This window comes from Somniosus microcephalus, chromosome 16 (assembly GCF_052327205.1).
Source record: "Somniosus microcephalus isolate GS21.2 chromosome 16, FLI_Smic_1.0, whole genome shotgun sequence".
In the NCBI taxonomy this organism is placed as follows: domain Eukaryota; kingdom Metazoa; phylum Chordata; class Chondrichthyes; order Squaliformes; family Somniosidae; genus Somniosus; species Somniosus microcephalus.
This window is the reverse complement of record NC_141002.1, coordinates 4,741,031-4,761,954: the sequence shown is the minus strand read 5'-3', so window position 1 is coordinate 4,761,954 and position 20,924 is coordinate 4,741,031. Positions and strand designations below refer to the sequence as shown.

The window sequence follows — 20,924 nt, the reverse complement described above, 5'->3', positions numbered from 1 at the left end:
AATCAGTGAACACATATTTACAACATAAGTATTAACTATTCACCCTTGTGCAATCTCTTAGTGCCTCTCGTTACTGTGCCTTTGCCTACTCTAGTGCTCCTACAAAGTGTTGGCCCAGTGGCTGCAGCAGGGCTGGTGGAAGGCCGCTGAGTGTCCGTGTGGGAGACTTCAGATGGCCTTGCAGGACGCCCTCGACCAGCTCTGGGCCTGGAAGGCCCGGCTGTAGACTGCACCACCTCAGCATGGGCGGCAGCAGTCTGGGCTGGCTGGATGAGAGGCAGTGACAAGGGTAATGGCGGAGTGGCAACGGTGGGAGCAGGAATGCTGTCATCCTAAGCGAGGACAGCAGGTTCCTGCTCCACTGACCCATTGCCACTTCCCCAGGGCAGCACCTCAGCAGCCCTAGCAATCTGTTGGGATGCTGAGGACAGATTGCTGGCCTGCTGCGACACTGTGAAAGCCCCGGTTGATGGTAGACCCAGCCACGATGGCAGCAGTCAGAGCTTGCGTGGCATCAAGCTGAGACTGCATGAGAGCAGTCTGAGATTGGATGTCGCCAAGCATAGACTGCATTACAGCACTAAGACGTTGCGTCGCTTCCGCCTGTGCTACAATGGAAGCTGCCAGATCGTCCACCACACGCGGCATCAGGTCTGGGTCGCCACGGTCTCTTTGGGAGTCTACCGTCCTTTGCAGACTGGAAATGATGGGCTCCATGGTGTGCGCAGAGCCTTGTGCAATGTTGGAGGCGGACTGCTCGACGCTCCTTATCATTGCCGAGAGGCTCTCTGGCACCATTGCCATTGCACCTATCATCTCCGTGTGCGCGCCCATCACCCTCCTTCTAATCGTCTCCCCATCGTGCAAGAACTCACCCTCTGGGAAGCTGGCCCCCGAGCTACCATTTCCCCCTGGCCTTGCTGCAGCCCACTCGTCCCCGGTGCCTCACCCTGTGCAGATCCCGCGACTATACTAGCCTCTAAAGAACGCGTAGTGCCAGTCTCTGAGCTGGTGCCTGTGGGTGAGATGTGCAGTGACGCGGTGTGTTCTTCCTCCTCCTCTTCTCCCACCTCGCTCTCTACGGTGCCCTCAGGGACAGACAGGCTGCTCAGGTGCTTGCTGATTATCTGAAAGCATAAAGGCACAAGAGTCAGGCTAAGGTGAGGGGAGGGGGACAGGAAGGGAAAAATACATGCATACAGTATGATTAGCTGGAAAGTGCGAAGCACTTGTGGGGTGAGGGGGAAGTGGAATGTGAGAAGGAGGAGTAGGAATGAACATAGCACTGTTGACCCCAGGGGGGGTCAACGTTGCCGGTGGCCACGGCGCCCACCACCTGGGCCCCAATGATTTGCAGCACTATTTCCTCCATCGCAGATGGTGGTTGGGTGGCAGCTTGTCGCGGTGTGTGTGTGTGGTGTGTGTGTGTGTGTGTGTGTGTGTGTGCGCGCGTCCTTCTGCCGAGCACTGTCCTCCATCTCTCCTCGGTGAACACCAATGCCTGGGATGTGGAGTTGCCATGAGCTGCTTCAGTCTTCTGGCTCCTGCTCCTTGACCTGCTGCTGCTTGCTGAGGCAGCTGCACAGCCAGCAATGTTCTGTAGCAACAGTACTGAAAAAAGCCTGCGGCAATCATGACTTGCGATTAGACGGCACCTGATATTGGTCTACCCTTTGAGTGTAATGCCAGTGAGCTTGGGCTTTAAGACTTGATTTAGGACTGCAATCATTTCTTTCAGCAGTGAGCACGAATTTTACGTGCAGCCTAAAGCATTAGCGCCTGGCGCTAATTCTCCAACTTTCCTAATGACAGCGCCCATTCCTGGGCTATAATGAATTTCTAGCCCTAGGTGTCTGATGGGCCTTCAATAACCACAAAACTAGAAGTTATAGACTTAAACAAGTTGGCTTTTAATCACTAAGATCAGAGCTAACATCTCAACACGCCGACTGGTTCACAGGAATGAGTCATACAGATCCTGGGATCTTTATGTAAGAGAAGTCAGGGGCGGAGCCAAGACCTGGAACCTCCCAGGTTAGTCGGGAAAGAGGAAGTGAAACTATACACAGTGGGGGAGGGTAATATACATGAGTGCAAAACGAATACAGGATCAAGACAAACAGATTTCATTACATTCACCCCTTCTATAGATTTAGTCCATCGGGGTGATGTTTCTTAAAAATTGGTATAAGTGAGTCTGTCAGGAGGTTTTGCAGTTCTCAGTGATCGGCGCAAAGCCGGTTGGGGTGCCTCTAGGGGAGTGGATTCTGGTTCCTCCGCTGTCCGGGCCTCCGCAGTGTCTTCCAGGTTATCTGCAGTGTCCTCCAAGTTAAAGTTGGGTATTGATACCTCTGGGCGTCCTGTCTCTTTGTAGTGTAGGTCTTCATCGGGTAGTCTCCCATCGTTCTCTCCGCTCCCCGAGGGAGCGAGGTCTTTTATGGAAACAGTGCCCTCTCGCCCATCAGAGTATTCGATATAGGCGTACTGAGGGTTTGCATGGAGGAGCTGTACCTTTTCCACAAGGGGGTCCGTTTTATGGCCTCTCACGTGCTTCCGCAATAGTACTGTCCCCGGAGACGTCAGCCATGCGTGTAGAGATATGCCCGAGGTGGATTTCCGGGGGAAAACGAACATCTTTTTGTGAGGGGTAGCGTTAGTGGCAGTACATAACAGAGACCTTATGGAGTGGAGCACGTCTGGGAGGACTTCCTGCCAGTGGGAGGTCGGAAGGCCTTTTGACTTTAAGGCTAATGTGACAGCCTTCCAAACAGTAGCATTCTCCCTTTCCACTTGCCCATTACCCCGGGGGTTGTAGCCAATGGTTCTGCTAGTGGCTATCCCCTTCGAGAGCAAGAACTGGCGCAGCTCGTCACTCATGAATGACGTCCCCCTATCGCTGTGTATGTAGTTCGGCATGCCAAACATGCAGAATAGATTACAGAGACACTTGATGACCGTGGCACTGGTCATGTCTGGGCAGGGAATGGCGAAGGGGAAGCGGGAATATTCATCAATGATATTGAGGAAGTATACGTTACGGTCGGCAGAGGGAAGGGGTCCCTTGAAGTCCAGACTTAGGCGCTCGAATGGCCGTGTGACTTTGATAAGGTGTGCACGGTCAGGCCTGTAGGGACGAGGCTTGCATTCCGCACAGATGCGGCAGGCTCTGGTCATTGCCCTGACCTCCTCGATGGAGTGGGGCAGATTGCGGGACTTTATAAAATGGTATAGTCGGGTGACCCCTGGGTGACAGAGGTCGTTGTGGAGACCCTGTAATTTGTCCGTATGAATGCTGGCACACATTCCCCGCGATAGGGCGTCTGGGGGTTCATTAAGGGCTCCCGGCCTGTACATAATATCATAGTCGAACGTGGATAGTTCGATCCTCCACCTGAGTATTTTGTCATTCTTGATTTTCCCCCTTTGTTATTAAACATGTGATGTGCCTCAATTATTCCGAGACTCGAAGTTAGCAGAACAAAAGTAAGGCTTTTATTAACTCAGAACATAACACGTAAAATAGAGAGATGTCTACCTTCAGGAGGCTGGTGCCGGACTGAAGTTAGATTACAAAGGAGCCAGGTATGGGCGGAGCCCTGCACACAACCAGTTCCAGCACATTCCAATGCATAATACATGAGGACTGGGGGAAGGGAAAAGACACAGAAAGCAGGCAGTTAGAAGACACAGAAAACAGGCAGTGATGAATGGAATATATTTCATCACATTCACCCCTTCTATAGATTTAGTCTGTTCGGGGGTTTGATAGTCCTCTGCGACCGACGTGGCTGTTGTGGTGCCGCGGGTGTCGGCTGGGTGTCCCCGGTAGCCTCCTGGGTCTCTGCCGGGGGTGCCGCCGGGGTTGTTGAAGGGGTAGTTGGTGGGGGTGCCGTTGGTCGATGTTCTTCCGGGGGTGATGAAAGAATAGTGGGTGGGTAAGGGTTGCTGTGATCGTCGTCGCTGCTATTGCCGTGGTTGTTGTTGATGCCGGCTGGGGCGACGTCTTTTATGGACACGGTGTCCTCCCTTCCGTCGGCGTGCCGGACATATGCGTATTGGGGGTTGGCGTGGAGTAGGTGTACTGGCTCCACGAGAGGGTCCGTCTTGTGGCCCCTCACATGCCTTCGCACGAGTACCGGACCTGGGGTGGAGAGCCATGACGGCATGGATACGCCCGAGGTGGATTTCCGGGGAAAGACAAACATTCGTTCATGAGGCGTGGTATTAGTGGCCGTACACAATAGCGACCGTATCGAATGGAGCACATCCGAGAGGACTTCCTGCCAGCGGGAGATAGGGAGGCCCTTGGTCCTTAGAGCTAGAGTGACTGCTTTCCACACTGTCCCGTTCTCTCGCTCCACCTGGCCGTTACCCCGGGGGTTGTAGCTGGTGGTACGGCTCGTGGCGATCCCCTTGGACAGCATGTACTGGCGTAGCTCTTCACTCATGAAGGACGCCCCCCTATCCGTGTGGATATAGCTCGGCATACCGAACAGGCAGAACAGGCTGTTGAGGCATTTAATGACCGTGGCGCTGGTCATGTCTGGGCAGGGGAAGGCGAATGGGAAACGGGAGTATTCGTCCACAATGTTCAGGAAGTAAACATTGCGGTCGACGGACGGGAGGGGGCCCTTGAAATCTAAGCTGAGCCGCTCGAAGGGCCGTGTAGCTTTGATTAAGTGGGCTCTATCTGGGCGGTAGAACCGAGGCTTGCACTCAGCGCAAGTGCGGCAGTTCCTGGTCAGAGACCGAACTTCCTCAATCGAGTAGGGTAAGTTACGGGACTTTATGAAGTGGAACAGCCGCGTGACCCCTGGGTGGCAGAGGTCGTTGTGGAGGGTCTGTAGCCGATCCTCGGTGGCGCTGGCACACATCCCTCGTGAGAGGGCGTCAGGGGATTCGTTAAGGGCCCCTGGCCGGTAAATGATGTCGTACTCGAAAGTGGAGAGCTCGATCCGCCACCTAAGAATCTTATCATTTTTAATCTTCCCCCTCTGTTTATTGTTGAACATAAACGCTACCGATCGCTGGTCGGTAAGTAGGGTGAAGCGTTTGCCGGCTAGGTAGTGGCGCCAGTGGCGCACTGCCTCCACGATGGCTTGGGCCTCCTTTTCCACGGAGGAGTGTCTGATCTCGGGGCCTTGGAGGGTCCTCGAGAAGAAAGCTACGGGCCGCCCCGCCTGGTTGAGGGTGGCCGCCAAGGCGAAGTCGGACGCATCACTTTCCACTTGAAATGGAGTGTTCTCGTCCACTGCCTGTAGCGTGGCCCGCTCAATATCCTGCTTAATGCTTTTGAAGGCGGCGTGGGCCTCAGCAGAGAGCGGAAAAGAGGATGCTTTCAAGAGGGGGCGGGCTTTGTCGGAGTAGTTGGGGACCCATTGGGAATAGTAAGAAAATAACCCCAGGCACCTTTTCAGGGCTTTGGGAGTGTTGGGCAGGGGCAGCTCCCGTAGGGGGCGCAATCGGTCGGGTTCTGGTCCGATTTCCCCATTCTCCACCACGCTGCCCAGTATGCAGAGGCGCGTGGTGTTGAAAACGCACTTGTCCTCGTTATAGGTGAGGTTGAGTTTTTGTGTGGTTTTCAGGAACCTCTCGAGGTTCGAGTCGTGATCCTGCTGGTTGTGACCGCAGATGGTGACGTTGTCGAGGTAGGGGAAGGTTGCCTGCAAGTGGTGGTCATCGACCATGCGATCCATCTCCCTCTGAAAGACCGAGACCCCGTTCGTCACCCCAAAGGGGACTCTGAGGAATTGGTAGAGGCGTCCGTTCGCCTCGAAGGCGGTGTACGGGCGGTCCTCTGGTCTGATAGGGAGCTGGTGGTACGCTGACTTGAGGTCGATGGTGGAGAACACCCGGTATTGGGCGATTTGGTTCACCATTTCTGATATGCGGGGTAGCGGGTAGGCGTCTAGTAGGGTGTACCTGTTGATCGTTTGACTATAGTCGATCACCATCCGTTTCTTCTCGCTACCCCTTACCACTACCACTTGGGCGCGCCACGGGCTGTTGCTGTGTTCAATAATGCGCTCTTTCAGGAGCCTGTCTACCTCGGTCGCGATAAACCGCCTGTCCTCCCAGCTGTACCTCCTGCTTTTGGTCGCTATTGGCCGGCAGTTAGGGGTAAGGTTCGCGAATAGCGAAGGCGGCTTTACCTTCAGGGTAGCCAGACCGCACACTGTGAGGGGCGGCTGGGACCCACCGTACTTGAGCGTGATGCTTTGGTGGTTGCACTGGAAATCCAAACCCAAGATCACGCTCGCACATAGATTCTTCATGATTAATACTTTAAAATTATCATACACAGTTCCGTTAACGCACAATTGTACCGTGCAGTAACCCAGAATGGTCGATGTCTGGGTTTTATCGGCCATAGAGATGGTACCCTGAGCAGGGACCACCTTTAGGGAGAGTTGTTGTGCCAGTTCAGGGTGGATAAAACTCTCCGTGCTTCCACTGTCAATTAAGCATTTAACCCGGCACCCGTTTACCTCGATGTCCACCATTGATTTGGATAGCGGATGCGGCCTGGTCTGGTCCACTGTGACCGATGCCACTGTAGGGCCCTGATCGAGACAAGATGGCGTCCACGCTGTCTGCTCATAAGATGGCGGACCCCACGAGGTCGGGCAAGATGGCGTCCAAGGTGGCCGCTCCCACGGCGCACACGCGGCAGTGGCGGGTTTTCCGGCGGTTGGTTTTCCGGCGGGGTTCCCTCTGCACACCTTCCCGAAGTGCCCCTTCTTACCGCACTTAAAGCAGGTGGTGCCTTTCGCCGGGCACAGGTTTCTGGTGTGCTTTGGCTGCCCGCAGAAGTAGCAGTTGGGTCCTTGACGCGTCGCGGCTGTCGTAGGGCTTCTGGGGGGAGAGCTGGGCCCCGCCGGTGTCGGGCTGCCGGGCGGGGAAGATGCCTTCCAAGATGGCGGCGCCCTCGGCGCACACGTGGCGGCGTGGGCGGCGCGGGCTGAAGAGTAGGCGTCCGAGTTTCTCTGGGCCATCTCCAGGGACCGCGCGGTGTCCGCAGCCTGTTTCAGGTCCAACCCCGTTTTTTCCAGCAGTCTTTGCCGGATGTGAGTGGAGCTGAGGCCTGTGATAAAGGCATCGCGAACAAGCTCGTCGGTGTACACTGCGGCTTTTACATCTCGGCACTTACAGTCCTTGCCAAGCTTTTTCAGGATGCTTAGGAACTCCTCCACCGATTCCCCAGGTCGCTGTGCGCGAGTAGCGAGTAGATGCCTAGCATACACCTCATTCGTAGGCTGCTGGTAATGCGCCTTTAAGGTGTTGCAGGCGGCCAGGTACGTATCGGCGTCTTGGATGAGGGGGTAAACCCGGTGGCTTACCCAATTCCGTAGCATTCCGAGTCTCATCTTCGCAGTGTCCGTAGCGTCTTTGACGGCTGCGGAATTGTCCAGGAAGAATTCCATACAGTCAAACCAGTGTCCGAAGCGTGCTGATGCGTCCGGAGCATGTTGATCCAAATCCAAACGTTCGGGTTTCAGGAGTTGATCCATAGTGTTGAAAATTGAGTTAATAAAATTGATGTGCCTCAATTATTCCGAGACTCGAAGTTAGCAGAACAAAAGTAAGGCTTTTATTAACTCAGAACATAACACGTAAAATAGAGAGATGTCTACCTTCAGGAGGCTGATGCCGGACTGAAGTTAGATTACAAAGGAGCCAGGTATGGGCGGAGCCCTGCACACAACCAGTTCCAGCACATTCCAATGCATAATACATGAGGACTGGGGGAAGGGAAAAGACACAGAAAGCAGGCAGTTAGAAGACACAGAAAACAGGCAGTGATGAATGGAATATATTTCATCACAACATGAAAGCCACCGACCGCTGGTCGGTGAGCAGGGTGAAACGTTTGCCGGCTAGGTAGTGTCTCCAGTGCCGCACTGCCTCCACTATAGCCTGTGCCTCCTTCTCGACAGAAGAGTGCCTGATTTCAGGTCCCTGAAGGGTTCGGGAGAAGAAGGCCACAGGTCTCCCAGCCTGATTGAGGGTCGCAGCTAAGGCAAAGTCTGACGCATCGCTTTTGACTTGAAAGGGAATGCATTCGTCCACTGCACACACTGCAGCCCTTTCAATGTCCTGTTTAATACTGGCGAAAGCCTCCCGAGCTTCAGCTGATAGTGGGAAGGACGTCGATTTAATGAGGGGTCGGGCCTTATCAGAGTAATTGGGCACCCATTGGGCATAATACGAAAAAAATCCCAGGCGCCTTTTTAAAGCTTTGGGATTGTGTGGCAGGGGCAGTTCCTTTAGGGGGCGTAATCGGTCAGGGTCCGGTCCAATTACCCCATCTTCCACCACACAGCCGAGGATACAGAGACGGGTTGTGTTGAAGACACATTTGTCTTCGTTGTAGGTTAGATTCAGCTTTAGGGCAGTTTTTAAAAATCTCGCAAGATTTAGATCGTGGTCTTGCTGGTTGTGCCCGCAGATAGTGACATTGTCCAGATAGGGGTAGGTAGCTTGTAGTTTATTCTCGTCAACCATGCAGTCCATCTCACGTTGGAAGACCGAGACCCCATTTGTTACCCCGAAGGGCACTCTGAGAAAATGGTAGAGGCACCCGTTCGCCTCGAAGGCGGTGTATGGGCGGCCCTCCGTTCTAATGGGGAGCTGGTGATACGCGGATTTGAGGTCGATAGTCGAGAAGACTCGGTATTGCGCGATCTGGCTGACCATTTCTGATATGCGGGGTAAAGGGTAGGCGTCCAGCTGGGTATAAATATTAACAGTCTGGCTGTAGTCAATTACCATCCGTTTCTTTTCGCTATTTTTAACTATGACTACTTGGGCACACCACGGGCTGGTACTGCCTTCAATAATGCCTTCCCGCAGGAGTCTGTCCACTTCCGCCTTGATAAAGTGTCTGTCTTCCAGACTGTACCGTCTACTTTTGGTTGCTATGGGCCTACAGTTCGGAGCGAGATTAACGAATAAAGAGGGCGGGCTGATTTTTAAGGTTGATAGGCCACAGACTGTGAGTGGCGGCTGGGACCCGCCATATGCTAGCGTGACACTTTCGTGGTGGCACTGGAAGTCCAGGCCCAAGATTACATTAACACAGAGTTCTGGCATCACGAGGAGTTTAAAATCCTTGTAGTCCGTGCCTTTTACAGTCAGTGTTACCACACAGTAGCCCAAAATGTCCGAAGTGTGGGGCTTAGCAGCCATAGCAATTCTGCTCCGTGTAGGGGTTACCGTTAATGAGTGCCGCCATACCAGGCTAGGGTGGATATAACTCTCGGTACTCCCACAGTCAGTTAAACATTTCGTTAAATTCCCGTTTACCTGTATGTCCATCATGGATTTTGTCAACGGGTGTGGCCTGGATTGATCCACCGTGATCGAAGCCACTGTTGGGCCCTGGGCGGCCGTTGAGTCGGGAAAAGATGGCGGATCCCAAGATGGCGGCCCGCACGGCACACACGAGGCGGTGACGGAGTTGGAAATCGGATTCCCCCTGCAGACTTTGCTAAAATGCCCCTTTTTCTTACATTTGAAGCATGTAGCGTCCTTCGCTGGGCACCGTTGTCTGGGGTGCTTGGCCTGGCCGCAGAAGTAGCATTTCGGGCCTCGAGACATTGCCGCTGTAGTAGGACTCCTGGGTGAACTTCTGTGTGGGGACTCCGGCGGCGTAGAGCTGGTCTGAGACCTGGATGGGGAAGATGGCTGATTCCAAGATGGCGGCCCCCTCGGCGCGCACGAGGCGGTGAGGGCCGCATGGCCGGAAGAATAAGAGTCAGAGTTTCTCTGGGCCACGTCCAGCGATCGCGCAGTGGCCACTGCCTTTTTTAAGTCCAGGACCTCCTTCTCCAGCAGTCTCTGCCGGATATAATTCGATTTGAGGCCCGTGATGAAGGAATCGCGGACCAATTCGTCAGAGTACACGTTGGCCGTCACGGCCTTGCAGTTACAGTCCCGGACCAAGTCCTTTAGGCCCTGTAAGAAATCGTCCATTGATTCCTCTGGTCGCTGCCTGCGTGTAGCCAGCAGATGTCTGCGTACACTTCGTTTACCAGCCTCTGGTATTGGGTCTTCAGGATAGTGATGGCCTCCGTGTAAGAGGTGGCGTCCCGGATGAGCGAATAAATCCGATGACTTACGCGAGTAGTCAGTAGACTCAGTTTATCTACCTCGCTAGCGGATGAGGCCCCCGCGAAGAGTTCGAAGCATTTGAGCCAGTGTCCAAATTGATTTGATGCTTCAGCAGAATGTGGATCCAAGTCCAGACGCTCTGGTTTTAGGAGTCGATCCATCCTAGTATTCTTTAGTGATTAAAATTGATGGGCCTTCAATAACCACAAAACTGGAAGTTATAGACTCAAACAAGTTGGCTTTTAATCACTAAGATCAGAGCTAACATCTCAACACACCGACTGGTTCACAGGAATGAGTCATACAGATCCTGGGATCTTTATGTAAGAGAAGTCAGGGGCGGAGCCAAGAGCCAAGACCTGGAACCTCCCAGGTTAGTCGGGAAAGAGGAAGTGAAACTATACACAGTGGGGGAGGGTAATATACATGAGTGCAAAACGAATACAGGATCAAGACAAACAGATTTCATTACAGTGTCTAAATTGGTAGAGGAACAGAAGGAGCTCGGGATACATATTCACAAATCACTAAAGGTTAATAAGGGCAATAAAAATGCAAACAAAGCACTGGGGTTCGTTTCTAGAGGGATAGAATTGAAAAGCAGAGAAGTTATTTTAAACTTGTATAGAACCTTGGTTAGACTACAGTTGAGTACTATTTGCAGTTCTTGTCTCCATATTGTGAAAAGGATATAGAGGCACTGGAGAAAGTGCAAACAAGATTTATTAGGTTGATACCAGAATTGAGAGGTTTGTGCCCTTAATGTCTGGTCAGTCTGAGATGAGATTTGACTGCAGTGTCAGTATTCCCAGCGGGGAGTTGGATGGCGTTTCCCTGCACTATCCCACTGTCGCAGCAACTGCTGTCCCTCTCACTCCTACACATGTGCTCTAAGTTGGCATGGTTGACTATACTGTGCGGTCTTTCTGTTTTCCCCATGCCAGGATTTCTCCGACACAGAGAGGCTGCTTTCCCGGAATAACATGAATCAAGAGGCGCTCCTGAGCTATGCGAGGGAGGCGGCCAACTTCTCCACCAATCACCTACTGCCACATCTGGACTTCGCCATGAACCATTACGGCCAGCCTGATGTGGCCATGTTTGATTTCACGTGTATGTATGCGTCGGAGAACGCCTCATTGGTCCGGGAGGAAAACGGGAAGCGGCTGCTGGTCACCCTGGTTGGGGACAGTCTGTTAGAGGTTAGTGTGCACATTTTCAATCAGACTCAATAGAATAGGTCATCGGATCCCCTGCTGGGAGTCAATAGGTCACTGGATCCCATGCTGGGAGTCAATAGATCAGTGGATCCCATGCTGGGAGTCAATAGGTCACTGGATCCCATGCTGGGAGTCAATAGATCAGTGGCTCCCATGCTGGGAGTCAATAGATCAGTGGATCCCATGCTGGGAGTCAATAGATCAGTGGATCCCATGCTGGGAGTCAATAGGTCATCGGATCCCCTGCTGGGAGTCAATAGGTCACTGGATCCCATGCTGGGAGTCAATAGAGCAGTGGATCCCATGCTGGGAGTCAATAGATCAGTGGATCCCATGCTGGGAGTCAATAGGTCACTGGATCCCATGCTGGGAGTCAATAGATCAGTGGATCCCATGCTGGGAGTCAATAGATCAGTGGATCCCATGCTGGGAGTCAATAGATCAGTGGATCCCATGCTGGGAGTCAATAGGTCAGTGGATCCCATGCTGGGAGTCAATAGGTCAGTGGATCTCATGCTGGGAGTCAGTAGTTCACCGGATCTCTTGCTGGGAGTCAATAGGTCAGTGGGTCCTATACTGGGAGTCAGTAGGTCACTGGACCCCATGCTGAGTGCTAATAGGTCACTGGATCCCATGCTGAGAGTCAATAGATCATTGGATGTCATGTTGAGAGTGAATAGGCCACTCGATCTATTGGGGAGTCAGTAGATCGCTGGATCCCATGCTGTGAATCCTATAGAGCAGCAATGGGAAACATTTAAAACGGTGTTCAACAGTGTTCTGGAAAAATATATTCCACTAAAAAACAAGACCAAGATAAGCACTAATGAGATACCATGGATGAATAAAGACATAAGGGAAAAATTTAGGATAAGGAAAGAGGCATAAACTACGTACATGGACAGCAGGGGAGAGCACGATGAGGGAGAATATGGAGAGATTAGGAGAGAAATCAAAAAAAAAATCAGGAAGGCAAAGAGGAACTATGAAATTAAATTATCAAGGAACATAAAACAAAATTGTAAAATATTCTACAGGCACATAAATAAAAAAGAGAGCCAGGATGGGAATAGGACTACGAAGGAATGGACAAGATAAAATCACAGGCAGCGATAGCGAAACTACAGATATATTAAATAATTACTTTAATTCAGTGTTTACCAGGGAGACAGATCAGATGGACATGACATCGGAAGATGAGATTAGAAATGATATAGCTGCATTTAAAATAAAAAGAGGAGAAATATTAAATAAATTAATCAAACTCAAAGTGGATAAAACCCCTGGTCTGGACAGATTGCATTCATGCATTTTTAAAGAATCTAGAGAAGAGATAGTAGAGGCAAAACCTGGGAAACCCAGCCGAAATGACTGTTCAAATGAAGACAGGCAGCCTTATTAAATATTTAAATGACCATATCCGCTTCCCGCAAGCGGATTGGTTACCTGCCCCTCCTTCCACCTCCGTTAAAACTGGAAGTGGGTAGGTTTGAGACCGTTTAGATTCCTGTCAGATTTTTTGCATTTTAACTTGACACGACCCCAACCCACCCATTTTTGGGAGTTAAGATTCAGCTCACGATTACACATATTTAATAATTCGTTGGAAAATGGTACAGTGCCAGAGGACTGGTGGATAGCTAACGTTATGCCTACATTTAAGAAGGGAGATAGAACATGTCCAGGGAACTGTAGACCAGTCAGCTTAACATCGGTGGTAGGAAAAATAATGGCATCCCTACTAAAGCAGAAAATAGAAAAACATCAAGAAACCAAAAATATAATAATGAATAGTGAGCCTGGATTTGAAAGGGGAAAGTCTTACTTGACCAACCTCATTAGAGAGGTAACAGAGAGAATAGACAAGGGTAATGTAGTAGATGTAGTTTATCTAGTTTTCCAAAAGGCCTTTGATAAGGTGCCACATAATAGACTGATAAATAACGTCTGAGCCTGCAGAGTCAGGGGACAAGTAGCAGAAATAATAGCTAGCTGGCTGCAAGACAGAAAGCAGTGAGTAGGGGTAAACAATGTTCCCTGTAAACTGCACTTTGTTCTGTTACTTTTAATGCGCAATCCCATGCTGTGAGTCAATAGGTCACTGGGTCCCCCTGCTCTGACTCAGTATGTCACTTAATCCCTTATGACTCAGTGGGTCACTTGATCCCTTGTGACACAGTGGGTCACTTTGTTGAGTCAATGGGTCACTGGATCCCTTGGTATTGACTCAGTGGGTAACTGGATTCCTTGGTGTTGACTCAATGGGCCACTGGATCCCTTGGTATTGACTCAGTGGGTAACTGGATTCCTTGGTGTTGACTCAATGGGTCACTGGATCCCTTGGTATTGACTGGGTCACTGGATCCCTTGGTATTGACTCTGGGTCACTGGATCCCTTGGCGTTGACTCAATGGGTCACTAGATCCCTTGGCGTTGACTCAATGGGTCACTGGATCCCTTGGTGTTGACTCTGGGTCACTGGATCCCTTGCTGTGACTTGGGTTACTAGATCCCTTGGTGTGACTCCTTGTGTCACTGGATCGTTTGGCAGGACTCAGTGGGTCACTGGAACCCTTGCCGTGCTTTCAGTGGGTCACTGAATTCCTTACTGTGATTCAGTGGGCTGCGAGATACCTTGGTGTGACTCAGTGGGTGACTGCATCCCTTGGTGTGGGTCACTGGATCCTGCACTAACTTTCTGTATCTCGTATTCTCCCTCCTCTCCTGAATGCTGTCAGTTCAGTTCCGTGGATGGTACTTGGCCTGAGTGACACCAGCGGCTGTTTGGTGTCCGTTCCAGCAGGTGGCAGTGTATAGAGATCAGCAGGGGGCGTTCTGACTGTCCCTTGCCTAGTGCAGGGGCACAGACCAGGGGTTAATGCCGGGACTTTCTGGTCTGTATCTTCTGTGCGAGGGGGTGCGAGTGTTTCTGTGCGAGGGGGTAGGTATGAGGCTCCTGTGTTGCCATACTTGTTTCAGACTCTCCTTCCCATCGATACTCTCCACGTGATGCTGTGTTGTGTTTTTTTTATCCAGCCCTTCTGGCCGATGGGAACTGGGATCGCTCGTGGATTTCTGGCTGCGTTTGATGCTGCCTGGATGGTGCGGGCTTGGGCACAAGGTAACCCCCCTCTGAGCGTGCTGGCAGAAAGGTGAGAAAGCTGCTGAGCTGGGGGCTTCCTTTTTGGGGGTGGGGGGGGTTTGGGTTTTATTGCATTTCTCCCTCTACAGCTTGGTAGACAACAGTTCTGGATATAGCCCCGACCAAAGCTGGTCTTCGTGACACCCATGTTCCCCCTGCCCCTGCCCAGTGTCAAGTTTTAGTCTCCTGTATGGTCTGCTGTCACATTACAGTGTGAGTGGGGTATCTTTTCAATCCAAGCCCACAGGAACAGGAGGAGGCCATTCATCCCCTTGAGTCTGCTCCCCCATTCAGTCAGATGATGGATGACCTTAACTCCATTTATCTGCCTTTGCTCCATATCCCTTGCTACCTTTACCTGACAAACTCTATCGATCTCTGTCTTGTAAGCTCTAATCGACCCCCAGCATCACAGCTTTTTGGGGGAGAGAGTTTCAGATTTTCACTGCCCTTTGTGTGAAGTGCTTCCTGACATCACCCCTGAATAGCCTAGCTCTAATTTTAAGATTATGCCCCCTTGTTCTGGACTCCCCCCACCCCCCACCAGAGGAAGTAGTTTCTCCATATCTACCCTATCAAATCCTTTTAACAATTTAAATGCCTTAATTTGCTCACCCCTCAGCCTCCTATATTCAAGCACATACGCACCAAGTTTACGTATCCTTTCCTCTAAGCCCTGGTATCATTCTGGTGAATCTGCGCTACACCCCTTACAAGGCCAATACAGGTAGACTACCCTTTATCCGAACTTCCGAAAACCGAAACCCTCTAAAAACCGAAGGTTTTTTCGGTCAGCGTAAGTCGTGCGCACGACATGACCAGAGTGGCGCACGACCCCCCCGCGGACCCCCCCCCACCCCCGCGGACCCCCGCCGACCCACCTTCCGAAATCCGAAATTTTCCGAAAACCGAAACACGGCTGGTCCCGAGGTTTTCGGATAAAGGATAGTCTACCTGTATATCCTTCCTGAAGCCCGTGCCCAGAACTGAACACAGTGCTCCAGATAGGGTCTAACCAGAGCTCTGTACAGCTGTAACATCACTTCCACCCCTTTATATTCCAGCCCTTTTGAGATAAAGGCCAACAATCCATTAGCCTTTTAGATTACTTCTTGTACCTACCCACTAGCTGTTAGTGATTTCTGCACTTGGACCCCTGAATCTCTCTGCTCCTCCACAGCTCCTAGCTTCTCACCATTTGTAAAATATTCCCGTTTGTTTTTCTCAGATCCACACAGTTGCCCACATTGAACTCCATCTGCCGTAGCGAGCGTTTAGCGGTTGTGCACATGGACCCCTGAATCTCTCTGATCCTCCACAGCTCCTCGTCTCTCACCATTAAGAAAATATTCCAGTTGGTCTTTCTCCGATCAACAGTGGATGACTTCACATTTCCTCACGTTGAACTCCTGCTGCCATAGTTTTGCCCACTCAGTTAGTCTGTCTATGTCCCTTTGTAACTTCCTGCTCCCATCTACACAACTTACTGTGCCTCCCAACTTAATGTCATCTGCAAACTTGGAAATACGATTCTCTATTACTTCATCCAAGTCATTAATATATATGTTGAAAAGCTTGAGACCCTGGGGAACACCCACCAATTAGAGAATGAATGCTTTATTGCTACTGTCTGTCTTCTAAATAATTACTGAGCCGTGTCACAAGGTTACCCCCAATTCTGTCTGCTCTCATTTTTGCTAATGATCCCTTGTGTGTAACCTGATCAAGTGCTTTCTGTAACTCTATATAGACAACAGCCATAAACACTCCCCTATCCACCTTGGTAGTGACCCCCTCAAAAGATTGGTCAGACATGACCTACCTTGATATATATTTATATAGCGCCTTGGGACGTTTTACTACGTTAAAGGCGCTATATAAATACAAGTTGTTGTTGTTGTTCACAAATCTATGCTGACTCTCTTTGATCAGCTGATACTTGTTCAAGTGCTCAGTCACTCTGGCCTTGATTTTAACCCCTCCCCTCCGATGGGCAGGAAAGGGTTGGGCGAGGGTTGAAAATCTTAACAATCGAAGCCCCGCCTCATTCCCGGCCACCATAATATTAACAGTGGTGAGTCAGGGTCTGGACGAGGCTCCTGCTAAAGGCAGGTGGGGGCCTACGAAAGATTCAAAAGTCAATCATCGACGACGCTCCGTAATTTTAAGGTCCTCTCGGGGAGTCCCTTACTGTCAATTGCTCAGCAGCAGAAACAGCGGGAGGAGCCGACTGCCCACGAGATCCAGGTATGTTTTAAAACTGCCTGTCTTTCAATTCCTTGTGGGCCAGGAGGAGCAGGAATGTCCCCGGTCCCCGGCTCGCCCTTGAATCTCCCCAGCCCCCGATCTTCGGGGCTAGATTCAACCTAGCCTCCTCCTCGCAACTCCCCCCCCCCCGCCCCCCCCCCCTGCAAATGATCTGCAGGGAATTCCTGGCCCCAGCCTGCTGTTTTCCACCCCGATCTCCAGGGAATCCCCAGGCCCGCCTCCCCCCCTCCCCCACCCCGATCTCCAGGGAATCCCCAGGCCCGCCTCCCCCCCCTCCCCCACCCCGATCTCTCCAAGGAATCCCCAGGCCGGACTTCCTCCCCCCCACCCTGATCTCCAGGGAGTAGCGCCAGCGCTGGCTGCCTGAGGTCTTGGTACGATTTCCTGTGCGATTGAATTTCCAGTGTCTGGGGTGGCTATTTTGATTTCTGTTTGGGTAACAGGTGATGTGCAACCCATGACTAATGTGCTTAACTCATTTCTAGGGAGAGCATTTACAGATTACTGCCTCAGACAACACCACAGAACATCAGCAAGAACTTCAACCTGTACAGCATCGACCCTGTCACCCGCTACCCCAAGGTCAATATCCATATTCTGGATCCAAATCAGGTTAGTAAATAAACACCACAAGCGCATCAGTAAACCCAACCCCAGCATTGCTCACAGTGGCAATTCAGCCACTATATTGTGTCCGTTGGCTGAAATTATTGCCAAATTACCCACTGCCTCTGAAGTCCTACCGGTGGTTTGGGGATCAACAAGGTAACAAAATCCCACCTTTCACCAGCTTGTCCTGCATCCAGTCCCCTCATGGCCCAGCTCCTCCCCCCCCCAAAAGGCTTGAAGGTGCCAGTGCTTTGCACCACCCTGCCACCACACTGCAATAGCCAGGGCCACCCTCATCACACATATTGCAAAACTTTCATGGTGACCCCAACGTTTACGGGGAATGTCAAGGGGCCGGGAGCACAGTTGCAGGGGAGAAACGCAGTATTCCATGAATGCGGAATTCCGGAATGCAGAATCCCAGTTATGCAGATGTCCTACCGAATTTAACGGATGACCTAGTTATCATTTTTTATTCCATTTCCTGCCCGGCAGTCAGCCAGATTGATGGGCTCTCCGATTGCTGGCCGGGAAAGCCAGCAGGATGAGGCAGGATCACCCAACTGGGGGCGGTCTCCGGCAATCGGGAAAGGGATCGGGGCTTGGTGGGGTAGTGGCCTATCGAGTGGCGGGCTGGAGATTGGGGGTCGGGGAGGAGAGGGATCGGGGGTCGGGGAGGAGAGGGGTCGGGGAGGAGAGGGGTCGGGGAGGAGGGGTCGGGGAGGAGAGGGGTCAGGGAGGAGAGGGATCGGGGGTCGGGGAGGAGAGGGATCGGGGAGGAGAGGGGTCGGGGAGGAGGGGTCGGGGGTCGGGGAGGAGAGGGGTCGGGGAGGAGAGGGATCGGGGGTCGGGGAGGAGAGGGGTCGGGGAGGAGAGGGGTCGGGGAGGAGGGGTCGGGGGTCGGGGAGGAGAGGGGTCGGGGAGGAGAGGGATCGGGGGTCGGGGAGGAGAGGGGTCGGGGAGGAGAGGGGTCGGGGAGGAGGGGTCGGGGGTCGAGGAGGAGAGGGGTCGGGGAGGAGAGGGATCGGGGGTCGGGGAGGAGAGGGGTCGGGGAGGAGAGGGGTCGGGGAGGAGGGGTCGGGGGTCGGGGAGGAGAGGGGTCGGGGAGGAGAGGGATCGGGGGTCGGGGATCTCATCTCCTGAGCCCTGGGAAACCTGGCTGACAACCATTAAATTTCAATTAGGCTCCCAATTATACTGAAGTGTCCCACTGCAGCAAGACTGGACACATGCACATCTAGCAAGCCGCCGCTGTAAAATGGCCTCGGTCCACCCCTCCCCAGCCCATTGGATGGGGTGGGGTGGTAATATTTACCCTGACACTGTCGAGCACTATCAGTGCTAATATTGTAGCGAGAAACAGTTTATTTTTAAGCCTCTGGTAAAAGCTTTCAAGCTGCAGCAGTACTGACTGTGTCCCCTTGCTATTGCTAGGTCCGGCACTTGTACAATACAAGTGAGCAAAAGAACATCCCAGCATCGGAAACTGCTGCAATTCCACGATCGCCGAAGCCTAAACAAAATGGTGAGCAAAAGAAGCAGGACAGGAGACTCCGAAAGGAATGGTCGCCATTCATCAGTTGATTGTAATAACTAAATGACAAAATCAGTTTGCTTAAAAATGAGTATTGTATAGATTGTAATACTACCTCTCATCACATTCTTCAGGTGACAGACAAATTTTTGCACCCCAAATCCCGCACCGACGCCTCTAATCCCATACTGATGTAATTTCTGGGTTTACAGAGTCCTTGGCTCGATCGAATAAGCTGCTCGCCTGGTGCCAAAAACAGACGCAGGGTTACAAGAATGTCAATGTGATCGACCTGACGACATCGTGGAAGAGCGGCCTGGCGCTCTCCGCCATCATCCACCGTTACAGGCCTGACCTGATGTGAGTGTAATGTCCGGCCTGGACCTGATGTGAGTGTGAGTGTAATGTCCGGCCCGGACCTGATGTCAGTGTAATGTCCGGCCCGGACCTGATGTGAGTGTAATGTCCGGCCTGGACCTGATGTGAGTGTAATGTCCGGCCCGGACCTGATGTGAGTGTGAGTGTAATGTCCGGCCCGGACCTGATGTGAGTGTAATGTCCGGCCCGGACCTGATGTGAGTGTAACGTCCGGCCCGGACCTGATGTGAGTGTGAGTGTAATGTCCGGCCCGGACCTGATGTGGATGTGAGTGTAATGTCCGGCCCGGACCTGATGTGGATGTGAGTGTAATGTCCGGCCCGGACCTGATGTGAGTGTAATGTCCGGCCCAGACCTGATGTGGATGTGAGTGTAATGTCCGGCCCGGACCTGATGTGAGTGTAATGTCCGGCCCAGACCTGATGTGGATGTGAGTGTAATGTCCGGCCCAGACCTGATGTGGATGTGAGTGTAATGTCCGGCCCGGACCTGATGTGAGTGTAATGTCCGGCCCGGACCTGACGTGAGTGTAATGTCCGGCCCGGACCTGATGTGAGTGTAATGTCCGGCCCGGACCTGACGTGAGTGTAATGTCCGGCCCGGACCTGATGTGAGTGTAATGTCCGGCCCGGACCTGATGTGAGTGTAATGTCCGGCCCGGACCTGACGTGAGTGTAATGTCCGGCCCGGACCTGACGTGAGTGTAATGTCCGGCCCGGACCTGATGTGAGTGTAATGTCCGGCCTGGACCTGATGTGAGTGTAATGTCCGGCCCGGACCTGATGTGAGTGTAATGTCCGGCCCGGACCTGACGTGAGTGTAATGTCCGGCCCGGACCTGATGTGAGTGTAATGTCCGGCCTGGACCTGATGTGAGTGTAATGTCCGGCCCGGACCTGATGTGAGTGTAATGTCCGGCCTGGACCTGATGTCAGTGTAATGTCCGGCCTGGACCTGATGTCAGTGTAATGTCCGGCCCGGACCTGATGTGAGTGTAATGTCCGGCCCGGACCTGATGTCAGTGTAATGTCCGGCCCGGACCTGATGTGGATGTGAGTGTAATGTCCGGCCCGGACCTGATGTGAGTGTAATGTCCGGCCCGGACCTGACGTGAGTGTAATGTCCGGCCCGGACCTGATGTGAGTGTAATGTCCGGCCTGGACCTGATGTGAGTGTAATGTCCGGCCCGGACCTGATGTGAGTGTAATGTCCGGCCCGGACCTGATGTGAGTGTAATGTCCGGCCTGGACCTGATGTCAGTGTAATGTCCGGCCCGGACCTGATGTGAGTGTAATGTCCGGCCTGGACCTGATGTCAGTGTAATGTCCGGCCCGGACCTGATGTGAGAGTAATGTCCGGCCCGGACCTGATGTCAGTGTAATGTCCGGCCTGGACCTGATGTCAGTGTAATGTCCGGCCCAGACCTGATGTCAGTGTAATGTCCGGCCCGGACCTGATGTGAGTGTAATGTCCGGCCTGGACCTGATGTGAGTGTAATGTCCGGCCCGGACCTGATGTCAGTGTAATGTCCGGCCCGGACCTGATGTGAGTGTAATGTCCGGCCTGGACCTGATGTGAGTGTAATGTCCGGCCCGGACCTGATGTGAGTGTAATGTCCGGCCCAGACCTGATGTGAGTGTAATGTCCGGCCCGGACCTGAT

General features: G+C 52.4%; 1 protein-coding gene across 4 annotated transcripts in view; it reads left to right on the top strand.

The window, feature by feature from the left end:
• Positions 1-20,924, top strand: part of mical3a (microtubule associated monooxygenase, calponin and LIM domain containing 3a) — a 706,722-nt gene that overhangs the window by 125,723 nt on the left and 560,075 nt on the right. For all 4 annotated transcript variants that reach the window (XM_086008561.1, XM_086008560.1, XM_086008562.1 and 1 more), the window contains exons 8-12: positions 11,058-11,315; positions 14,370-14,485; positions 17,229-17,355; positions 18,787-18,877; positions 19,099-19,246. In XM_086008561.1, the coding sequence (XP_085864687.1) occupies positions 11,058-11,315; positions 14,370-14,485; positions 17,229-17,355; positions 18,787-18,877; positions 19,099-19,246 (740 nt within the window). The remainder of the gene's footprint in view (positions 1-11,057; positions 11,316-14,369; positions 14,486-17,228; positions 17,356-18,786; positions 18,878-19,098; positions 19,247-20,924) is intronic.